The sequence below is a fragment of the Somniosus microcephalus genome, chromosome 18, assembly GCF_052327205.1.
Source record: "Somniosus microcephalus isolate GS21.2 chromosome 18, FLI_Smic_1.0, whole genome shotgun sequence".
Lineage (NCBI taxonomy): Eukaryota > Metazoa > Chordata > Chondrichthyes > Squaliformes > Somniosidae > Somniosus > Somniosus microcephalus.
This window is the reverse complement of record NC_141004.1, coordinates 29,601,959-29,613,986: the sequence shown is the minus strand read 5'-3', so window position 1 is coordinate 29,613,986 and position 12,028 is coordinate 29,601,959. Positions and strand designations below refer to the sequence as shown.

General features: G+C 42.5%; 1 protein-coding gene across 2 annotated transcripts in view; it reads left to right on the top strand.

Annotated features, from left to right (window-relative positions):
• The window catches only part of plxna2 (plexin A2), a 566,368-nt gene that overhangs the window by 511,239 nt on the left and 43,101 nt on the right, over positions 1 to 12,028 (top strand). For both annotated transcript variants that reach the window (XM_086011309.1, XM_086011311.1), the window contains exons 24-27: positions 3,977 to 4,043; positions 4,913 to 5,059; positions 6,157 to 6,316; positions 9,659 to 9,762. In XM_086011309.1, coding sequence (XP_085867435.1) covers positions 3,977 to 4,043; positions 4,913 to 5,059; positions 6,157 to 6,316; positions 9,659 to 9,762 — 478 coding nt within the window. The remainder of the gene's footprint in view (positions 1 to 3,976; positions 4,044 to 4,912; positions 5,060 to 6,156; positions 6,317 to 9,658; positions 9,763 to 12,028) is intronic.

Sequence of the window (12,028 nt, the reverse complement as noted above, 5' to 3'; positions counted from 1 at the left end):
GTTCATTAAGGGACGGACGGTGGCTAGGACATCTGCAAAATCATCTGCTTCGTGTGGTGCTTCTTGTACCTGAGCAGGCAAAAAGGGACTCGGTTGACATCTTGTATGTAAGACTGCACTTCTGACAATGCAGCACTCCTTCTGTACTATGCTAAAGTGTCAGCCTAGGGCATGCACACAAGTTCTAGGTTGCAGCTTGAAACCCACATTCTTCTGATGCACAAGCGATTTACTAGCATGAGCTAAACTGGCACTTTCCAGAAAAGAGAATATTAGAACATCAAATCTGATACGAGTTTCTTACAAGTATAACATTTTAAGACCCATCCACAGAGTTTTTTTTTTGGCAAAGAAAGTGGTATCTGTGTCTCTAATTAATTAAAGGGCCACAAACTCCACAGTGACCAAATGAAAGTTTGAAAATTTCTCCTCCTCCTTTCAGTGTTAAACATGGAAAAAGCCAATCTTGACTGTTAAAAGCTTAAAAAAATATATTAACTAGACATCCTCAACAGAGTATGATTAAGTCTTTTAAGTACATTTGACTTAACTGCTAATATTCCTTAGAGAGGAGTTGGTTAAAATGATTTGCAACCGGTTTAACTCTCTTTAATTGGAGAATAACCATAAAATAATGTATTTGAGGAGACAACTTGGAGGGACTGTAATTTTCTCCCAATCAGCATTTTGCTTTCCCTGATTATAAGTGGCTGTTTCAGCTCCCAGTTAAATTTAAAACATTATAGTGTAATTTTCTACACCTGCATCTGCAGACTACGTTGCCATAAGGTCAAGTGATGAAGTGACAGCCTTATATTGCTCATATTCTGTCTTTTCCTGTGGATGTGTCATTTGCATATTTGAAATTCTAAAAAGGGAAGAAGTAGCACCTTCTACACAGAAATAGAATGATGTTTTCATAGATTAACATCTTAATGGAGTTTCAGTCTGCAGAATTCCTAGCAGATGTTAATAACCAGAGGTGACAATTTTAACACTGCATCATTATCTGTGCTCCTCCACACATTTTGTATATATTCAGGTCAAGGGGCACCATTACCAGCCCCTACCACTTGCGATACTATTTCATCACTTCTCGCATCTATTACATGCCACCATAGACCCTGTGGGGTTTTTTTGTGTAATATTTTCAACAAAGGTATATAAATGAGAATGGGATTAAACTATAACAGAAGACTGGCAAAACATGTCCAAAGCAGTTTTTAGATTTAATCCTCTGAACACTGAGGGGGAGAAATTCGGTGGAGCCGCAAACGGGGCGCCAAGCTCGCCTGGGCGCCGGAATTAGCGCAGCGATCGGAGCAGTTGCGACCGCCGGAAATTCAGCTTGAACGCCCCAAGAGGGACACGGGGCGAGGCTCGAAGCACTTCGCGTCCCTCTTAGGGCGCTGAAACTGAATATCGCAGCGCAACGTGCCGCAGCGCCACACGCTGCGGCACGGCGCGCTGCGGTACTGCAGGCCTTCCTCCCATTCTTAAGGAGGAGGGGCCTGCACCAGCGCGATCGGAGATCGCGAGTGCCGGCAAAAGAGCCCGGCACCGAGGGGAAGTGCCGGGATCTCGGAAAACAGCCGGCACTGCCGCGGGGGGAGATCAGGAGGCCGGGGACGGAGGTGCTGGCAGGCGGCCGCCAAAAAAAAACGGCCGCCCCGCACCTCCACCTTAATTTGCGCCACAGGTAGGCCCCGTGAACCGGGCGCGATTTGCGAACGGCGCTACAGAGGCGGGCGCTACCGAATATTGAGATCGGGGCGGTAGCGGAGCGCTGCGCGCACCGATGACGTCATCGGTGGCGGCGCAGCGCAACAGGCTAACGCCGCCATTAGCGCCCCAGCTAAATATCGCGGGAGGCGTGGCCAGTGGCGCTAAAGCCACTGAGTGCCCTCTCTTTAGGTGCTAACTGGTGGCGCAGCCCACCGAATTTCTAGGCCTGAATGTCTTCTGTCTGGGCTTTGAGCTGTCTCACATCTGTGACAATAAAATTGAATAATCTACAGAACCGTTGAGCATTTTTTAATTCACTCTATTCTATAAAGACAGTTTTCTTTGGGTGGGAGCTGGTACTGAAACTTTCTTTGAGTGCTTGAAAAGCTAAAAGTATAATGCAACCATTGTCATTGTTATTTGCGATACCATTTAATACATGGAATTATTTCAATTAATAATTCTCTTATTGTTACCTCACTTGCTGCCACAACATTCCCGCCACTTCCACCTACATAGAATCATGTGGTTTCAAGACTCATGATCACCACCCTTGATAATGCATCTACTAGCTCCTCTAGGAAGGAAATAAAAGCATTTGTCCAAACCAAGTTCAGCAGCTAACAACCATGGGATTTCAGCTCCCCGCTTTCTTATTGGGAGTTGTGTATTGAACTGGGGCTGGGTATATGCATTGTTTGTTTTTATTTTACGACATTAAAATGTGAAGCAGATCGCACCACTGGTGTGCGTTCCATTGTGTTGCATTGACCTAAATACATTAAGACGTTTGTCGCAAAACTGTAGGTAGAAAAAAGTGATGACGTCCCATATTGGGCCCCACAATGGATAGTGAGTAGCTGAGCAATGCAGACCATGGAGGTCCCAGGTTCAATCCCCAATCTTAATTCAGCTGATCTCAGATGGCAGTAGGGGAAGGATAGTTGGCCTAAGCATGTCTTTGTTAGGGAGGGGAAAATGAGCCAAGTTTTCCATTCCTGGTCACATTTCAGGGACCTTTGCTAGAAGTGTAGGCAGGTGGACATTAGGTTAGAGAAGATGAGGCTCTGCTGTAATGACCCCTGTGTCTGGATAGACTTTCTAGGTTCACACGTGAAGAATGACTACTTGAATGAAGCACTGGAGTGTAACTGGTACCCTTTAAGAAGTTGATGGCTTCCAGGAGAGGGAGGGAGGAGAAAATTAACAGAAAAAGAAAGTGGAGAAACCAAATTCCATTGAAACCACTTAAAAAAAAAAAAAAAAAAAGTATATATCCCCCTTGGACAGTTAATTGTATTTTCTCCATTCCCCTCGTTCTTCAATAGTGCCAACATGGAAGCGTTGAATTCTTCTTTGCTTCCAGCACACTAGGCCTTTTAGCAGAATACTGCTGTGGGAATGGATATCACTATGCAATGTTACTACAGCCTTTGTCTCTGATCTTGACAGGAGTATCTGGTGCTAAATTGGTTCCCTCCCCCTTCCCACCCAACTGTTGATATCATGATGGTTTGCAAGCTACTCAACTTCGATCAGGTTAAAATTAGATGGAGTATAATGTGTACCCTCACTACCCCAGCCATGTACCTCACTCCTACTCTATTGCCACGATTACTAATTTACTGTATTCTCACATTTTGATTTCAGTCGTAGTTTGGACATTTCTGTCCAATAGAACTAGATCAAAGAAGACATTTCCAATATATTGAACTATCCCGTTTCAAATGTGTTGCCCTTTGAAGTTGTGCACAGCACGGAATATAACACACAAATTGCTGCCGATTCTGGTTTTCAGTGATTGTAGTAGTTTCCTGTTTTTCAGTGATTATATTTCTCTGAATTCTGTTGTTTACTTTTTGGAGGTTTCTGTTTATTTTTAGTGATTTTCTTTTGGTCAGACCACATTCATTTTTTGTTTTTATTAAAAAAAAGATATAACTGATGTTAAAAATTGCATTTTATTATTTTTTTTGAAGCTGAACAATGAGCGAGGCATTTCCTGATGCAGACGGGATAGTAAGAAACAGACTAATGGACCTCTGGAGATTTCTGATGAGGATAATCATCAGTTTTTTTTCATTTTTTTCCCTGTAATTTTTGGTGTTATATCAGTGCTGTCAAATAATCACAATTCTTAAATGTTGCATTCAGTGAGGGTTTATTAGAATTTATCAATTTAACCCGAGAACCAGTAACTGCAATCATGTTGTAAATTCTCTGACGGTCCCCCTTGTGTCTCTATTCTCAGGACTGAATCAGTGGCTGAGAAAATGTTGACAAATTGGTTTGCATTCCTCCTGCATAAATTCCTGAAGGTGAGTTCTGATGATCTCCATAGAAACTTGCCGATGTTTAAACACTGCGTTTGTGTCATAGCAATATTTTAACAATAATTGTAAGAAAATCTAACAAAAAAAAATGCACTTCCTGTGGGAATGCTTTAAAATTATTGCTCTTATTGGGAACCACTAATGAATTTGAACCTGTACAGAATGGAATCTCTTTAGTTCCAAGATTTTTTAGTGTAGTAAGTTTGCAGTTAATTCTTTGCAAAAAAATTATATTTACTTTACAGTATTAATCAATGCATCAATTCACAAGTTATCTCAAATAATATATAGAAACAATACTTACACCACGCAACAGGTGAGGTTCATGTTAGTACTGTAGTGACTTATCACCTTTTAGCTTTTTGCACAAGTCATATTCCTCCTTTTATGTCTATTATCGAGCTTTTCTCCAGCTTATTCATCAATTTTCCCTTTCTCTGTGGGCTGTTGCCTCCATTCGGCACCTTTTGACATTGATTCCATCTCAACTGAAAGGAAACACACACAATGCAGCACAAGATGGCAGATGTCAAGTGGTTCCTTACCACGCAGTGAGATCCTCTTCTATCATATTCTGATAGTGCTGGTGACTTACTTTGTCAGATGAGAACGGACCAGTTTGTCACGCCCAAGTCTGTGACATTTCAGTGCCAGGCAGCAATCTATGGCAAAGTTGTGTCTCTACTTCGCCATCAAGTTCCATTAAATCCTTTACGTGTCCCTGAGACAAAGAAGCCTATTGCCATTTCTGCTGTTTGGAATCACCTTGTATATTGGTAGTAGACGATTTACAGAGCCTAACTCCTTGTAGTGCTAGATGAATCCAAAGTAAATTGTTCTGTTCAATTTTTCAGGAGTGTGCAGGAGAGCCTCTCTTCATGTTGTACTGCGCCATTAAACAACAGATGGAGAAGGGACCAATTGACGCAATCACAGGCGAAGCACGTTACTCCCTGAGTGAGGATAAATTGATCCGACAGCAAACTGAATACAAGACCCTAGTGAGTTCAGCTGTCGAGCTCCAGTTGAGCACCAAAACTGTATGTGTGTACTAGGAAACTGATGTTTGAAACAAAAGGTTCAGTTACACTAGACTAAAGATATTTTGCTGAATCATTTTTAATGGAAATCATGGCCTGGATTTTGCAGTCCGTGTCGAACGAGCAGCGCTAACCGTTCATTGCACTTACACTTGCCCAGACTTTCTCTGGGCTTTTGCACTGGAACTTGCTGCGATTAGAAATCCATTTTGGTGCGCCGTCCTCTACAGGGGATCTGGGACCAGTGTGAACAGGGAAAGCAACTGTGCATCACCTTAACCAATCAGATTGGAGAATCCTGATTGAGGCACGCAGAGTCTAAACCAGGAAGTGTAAGTTAGAATATTTAATTCAATGCCAAATCATGTACAGAAAGCAAAGTAGAGAGGGAAAGAAAGATGGGATTAAGAGAGCGAGATAAGAGACAGAAAGAAAAAGTACAAAAGATATTAAATTTTTTGAAGTCTTGGACTATATTTAAAATCTGAAGGAATGAGACTACATACTTGTAACTGTTCATTTTCCGTGCCAGAGAGGTTGTTTGGGAATAATTAAGACTTATCACTCTGTTAAATATTTACTTACACTAGAATGGAGAAGCTCTAACTTTTTCTGCCGAGTTTAGTGGGTATCTACCACATAAGTACCCCAACTTCGCCCTTCCATGCGTTTCAATGCTGAGTCTCTCAGCGAGATACCGGTATAGTGAAGCTTCTGGAGGAGCAGGGCAACTCGGACAGCAACTTCCTGATTTTCGCGTTTAACTGCGCACATGCAGTTGTTGTTCGATTTACACTTTTAATAACGGTGAGTGCTGATAGCCTCACTGTTATTTTTACTGCAAATCCCAGGGCCATTACTTGCAATTCCCTCCTCCATATCATGTTTACCCTTTCCAATCTAGCTGGGTTGCCTGTGGCCCCCCCTTGTGAGTGCACAGTCTTTTGCACAGATGTTCGCAGTAACACGCCTGTCCTTAGAGCCGTACATGTATTAATTCTTTTGGGTTACTAAACTGATTTTTATGGTAAAACATAATTTTGTGTTTTTATATACAGATTCTGAACTGCGTGAATCCAGAGAATGAGAACAGTCCCGAGATTCCAGTGAAGGTGCTGAACTGTGATACAATCACCCAGGTTAAAGAGAAAATCCTGGACTCCAGCTACAAAAATGTACCATATTCCCAGCGGCCACGAGCAGTTGATATGGACCTGGGTATGCAATTCATAGAATCTTATCATTTTAAGTTCTGAAGGAGGCCATTTCACCCATCATACCTATGCCACTGCTAGATCCAAGCTATTTCCTGCTCTTTTTATATTTTATAATATTTTCATTGTTTATCTAGCTCAAAATCACTTTTAATAGCCACTTATGGTAAGGTATTCCATATTCTAATAACGTTTTGCTTGAAAAAGTTATTCCAACCTCCTTTTCTGCTTCTAGTACATATCCTAAATCTATGCCCTTGTTACCAATTCACAAAACAGTACAAATCATTTTCACTATTTACTCTCTCAATGTCAAAATACATAATTTCTCTCTTATTTATAATATGTCAGAAATCCTGTTTTTAAAGATCTTTGATTCTGCACCCTTCAATCTCGCTGTACTGTCATTCTATTGAGAATGTTATTGTTTAGGGTATATTTCCATGCTCTCTGCTTTTTCTAAAAAGTTACCACTTCGTATTTATTTTTGTTGAACAGTAGTTGTCACATATCTGACCACTCTCCGAATCTGATCTGCCATCCTGTATTGCTTCCTCATAGTTTTCCACACCCTTTAATTTGCTATCAGCAAATTTTGAAATTCTCTCCATAATACATGGGTTCTGAGCACAGATCCCTGGGGTTCACCACTGGCAACACGTTGCCAATTGAAGAAATATTCATTGATTTTCTATCCTTCAGCCTTCTCCTTATTCACACCACCACTTTACTATGGCTCAGTGACAATACTATGAGCTTTATTCTTCGCGAGTCTCTTTATGCAGTACTTTATCAGATGCTTTTTGAGAGTCCAAATATATCACATCCACTGCGTCCCCTTTGTCTATCTGCTCAGTAATTTCTTTGAAGACTTTGATTAAATTAGACAAGCGTGACATGCCCTTTATAAATCCATTTGGCAGTCCCAGATTAGCCCATACCTTTCTAAATTTTACTTATGTTCGCCGTTATTATGCATTTAAGCAGAAGCTAGAGAAACACATGAGGGAGAAAGGAATCGAAGGATATGTTGATGGGGTTAGACGAAGTAGGATGGGAGGAGGCTCATGTGGAACATAAACACCTGTGGGCTGAATGGCCTGTTTTTGTGCTGTACATTCTATGTAATTATAGCCTCTAGTGGCTTTCCTACTGATATATAGTTACCTGGCTTATCTTTTACCCCCGTGGTATGATGCCTGTTTCCAAAGAATTTTTTTTTAAATTCATTCACGGGATGTGGGCGTCACTGGCAAGGCCAGCATTTATTGCCCATCCCTAGTTGCCCTTGAGAAGGTGGTGGTGAGCCGCCTTCTTGAACCGCTGCAGTCCAAGTGGTGAAGGCAGTCCCACAGTGCTGTTAGGGAGGGAGTTCCAGGATTTTGACCCAGTGACGATGAAGGAACAGCAATATACTTCCAAGTCAGGATTATGGGGAACTTGGAGGTGGTGGTGTTCCCATGCGCCTGCTGCCCTTGTCCTTCTAGGTGGTAGAGGTCGCGGTTTGGGAGGTAGTGCCAAAGAAGCCTTGGCAAGTTGCTGCAGTGCTTCTTGTAGATGGTACACACTGCAGCAACAGTACGCAGGTGGTGGAGGGAGTGAATGTTCAAGGTGGTGGATGGGGTGCCAATCAAGTGGGCTGCTTTGTCTTGGATGGTGTCGAGCTTCTTGAGTGTTGTTGAAGCTGCACTCATCCAGGCAAGTGGAGAGTATTCCATCACACTCCTGACTTGTGCCTTGTAGATGGTGGAAAGGCTTTGGGGAGTCAGGAGGTGAGACACTCCCTGTAGAATACCCAGCCTCTGACCTGCTCTTGTTGCCACAGTATTTATGTGGCTGGTCCAGTTAAGTTTCTGGTCAATGGTGACACCCAGCATATTGATGGTGGGGGATTCGGTGATGGTAATCCCATTGAATGTCAAGGGGCAGTAATGAGATGCTCGCTTGTTGGAGATAGTCATTGCCTGGCACTTCTGTGGCGCGAATGTTGCCTGCCACTTATCAGCCCAAGCCTGAATGTTGTCCAGGTCTTGCTGCATGTGGGCATGGACTGCTTCATTATCTGAGGAGTTGCGAATGGCACTGAGCACTGTGCAGTCATCAGCGAACATCCCCACTTCTGATCTTATGATGGAGGGAAGGTAATTGATGAAGTAGCTGAAGATGGTTGGGCCTAGGACACTGCCCTGAGGAACTCCTGCAGTGATGTCCTGGGGCTGTGATGATTGACCTCCAGCCACCACAACCATCTTCCTTTGTGCTAGGTATGACTCCAGCCAGTGGAGAGTTCTCCCCCCCGATTCCCATTGACTTCAGTTTTACTAGGGCTCCTTGATGCCACACTCGGTCAATTAGGGTTACTATCTCTTCTATTTTCTAAACAACCATCCAGGCCTTGAGTTATTAGTTTTAAGTCCTATTAACCCTTTCAATAGCATTTATTTTATTTATAAATGTATCTCTCATTTATTCCTCCACATCCTCCTCTGGCACTCCTGCAGTCCTTCCTTCACTCTTTTTTAGTATATAGATAAAATATTTATTCAGCACATCTGTTTATTCTCTACCATCAGAGTGGCATCTATTTTGATTGCCACTCTTTTTTCATATTCTTCCTCAGTCCCCCAATCTCCTTCTTTGCTTTTCTTCTCCATTTTGCCATTGCTCCTATTTTAGTTCTGTGCCTCCCCCTTAGAGTGTTTCTTTTGTTGGCCCCAATCGCCTTAGCCCGCCAATTTCCTTTCTGATCCAAGCAACACTGGGCTAATAACTCCTGACCAGAATGTTTTGAGTCTGATCTTCTCCAGTGTCTACTTGGCCCAGTGGTAGTACTCTCGCCAAAAGGTTCTGGGTTCAAGCCCGACTCCAGGACTTGAGCACATGATTCACGCTGACACTTCAGTTTTGAGGGAGTGCTGCACGGTTGGAGGCGCTGTCAAATTAATTGCATTTATATAGAGCCTCTCGCAACCTCAGAACATCCCAAGTGCTTTACAGCGAAGTACTTTTGAAGTGTGGTCACTGTTGTAATGTAATCTGGAATAGTATCCTTTTTAAATTTTGCTGTTTTCCAGTCCAAAGTCTTTATTATTGACTTAATTTCTTTCATTCTTTATTCTCATCATATTATGTTCACTGGCCCTTAAATGTTCTTCTACCTTCAGATTGCTTACTTGTCCTAGTTCATTACTGAGTACATAAATCAGAATTTCGTTTTGATTTTTTTTGTAACCATTTTTTGAATTGCATTTTATTTAAATCAGAATTTAGGAAAAAAAATTCACTGTGGTGTTTTTGTGGTAGAGCTGGTGGTGGCAAGGTTCTAATCTGTAGTGTATGTCTGCAGAGTGGCGTCAGGGGCGAATGGCTCGAGTTGTTCTACAAGATGAAGACATCACCACAAAGATTGAAAATGACTGGAAGCGCTTGAACACATTGGTGCACTATCAGGTAATGCAGACACCGCAACCATGCCACTGAGCAACGAGAGGAAATTCGAGCAGAAAGTTCTGCACTCGATCTCTCCTCATCCTTAAGCGAGTTTTCAAGCAAACTTAATAGATTCTGCAGAATCGACTGATTCAGCTGATAGCTTTTCAACTTTTATGGTCTTGCCTCCAAAATTAACCATTAAAGTTCTTCATTTATAGCAGCTATAGGTGAGGCGAATGCTGAAATGTTGAAACTTGCGTAAGAGAGTGACTGCAGCAATACCTCCTGGAGACAACGTTAGGCTTGGCTCTGATCTGCCCACATCTTACCTGAATATGGAGCCATAGAAACATAGAAGATAGGAGCAGGAGTAGGCCATTCAGCCCCTCGAGCCTGCTCCGCCATTCAATGCGATCATGGCTGATCATCCAAATTCAGTACCCGGTCCCTGCTTTCTCCCCATACCCCCCGATCCCCATAGAATTTTTTTTTTTTTTTGTGAAGATCTTCCTCCAGATCCTAATGATCAATCATAAGTAGAGGAAGAAAAATCAAATGTATTAATGAATTATAGCTGTTTCCCCACCCACCCTGCTCTTGGTCCCACCCCCCCCCCCCCCCCCCACTTGCTCGAGCCAGGAGGAGCAGGAGTGCTCCAGACCCTACATTCAAAGAACGCAGGCAGCTGCCGGTCAACACTGCCCCAACCATCGCCACAACCGCAATCCCCACCCCCAATCGCTCCCGCTACCTCACCCCACCCAACATTACCTCCCCCGCCCCCCCCAGCTATCTTTTCCTTTCCGTCAGCAACAGCTACCTCCTGCTCCTCCCCCGCCACCGTTTCTTTCCCAACCCAATAGCCCCACCTGTCCCGATCACCGCCCCCCTTCATCACTTACCCGAGAGTCACTGCTGGCTTCGCAGAGGCCCGATTTTCAATGCCGCTTCGCCTGCGAGCTGCCTGTTACTGTCCGCAGCTCATCAACTCAGTGGAAATGAGATCCGAGCCCAATATCAGGTGCTCCCCGGGCCCCACCATTCAAACACAGGGATTGTTCCCTGCACTCCCCGCCATAGGCCATAACCTCTCTTATGCATGTACTAGATGTATGCCAAGTTGATTACTATCGGTCAATGCAGAACTGCAATATTATTAACAGTGCAGCATGGGAATCTTTCCTGTTCTCTCTCCTCCTCCCCCTTGACCAGTTTTTCAATAGGCGAGTACTGCTGGAACCAATTGTGTGGCACCTTTCTAACTGAAATCAATCAACTATCACAGAGCAGAGATCTGACCTCATACAGTTCAATACCAGACTGTACAGTAAGCTTACCCACTGAGACAGTAGTAGAGCAATTTCTTTGTTTTAAGAACTGTATTTTAGCAAGTCATTATGAAACCTTGAAAAATTGTGTTCAACTTTAAGCCTGAGGAACGCGGGTTATTCACCAAAGAATCTAGTGTGTCAATCTTATACAGTTGACAACTGTCATTGTTAAGCACGTACTGTCTGTAAAGCAATTTTGTGTAATGCAATGAAGAGTGAAAAACCATTATCCCATGTTCATCATTTCACACACAGGCTTTGTGGTGCATCTAGATGTAATAGTTGTTGCATCCCCACCGTAACATTGTAACTATACGCAAGATAGAGAGTAATAGCCACGTGGTGCAATGCAAAAGAGAATTGGTACCGAAAAGGTTAACGTCAAACAAGGAGCTGATGAGTTGTCAGTCATTATATGTTTTGAATGGTGGCAGATAATGAAGAGGAGATTTGAAGCAAATTCAAATTAGCGAAAAGCTGACGGGGACTGACAGAAAATTAAACCCTTTGCCTTTGACAGCAGCATCCCCAAATCATGTCAGTGAATAGAATGGGATTAGCATTTTCTATTTCCTCTGAGAGCAGGATTAATAAAGAAATAATAGATGTGCTGGCTTCTTTGTACACATTATTCATTATAATAGTCAATCAGAATATTTCACATGGAACATTTTACATTTATTGTGTCAAAGCTAATAGTTTATTATACTAAAAAATAAAATTGGTGAGGAAAATATTTTTTTTCAATCTAGTGACAGAGATAAATATAAAATTATATGGCTGCATGGCAGAAAAGTATATATTTAAAGTATAAAAATAAATTGCATATTAAAGGTGCTTCCAAGTCATTGAGGTGTCTACGACTAGTTTGAGACGCTCATTTTCTTCAGCTGGAAGTTTAGTTATGTCGAAGAGATACAATTGCCTTTTGTTGGATTGTGGCCTCAATAATT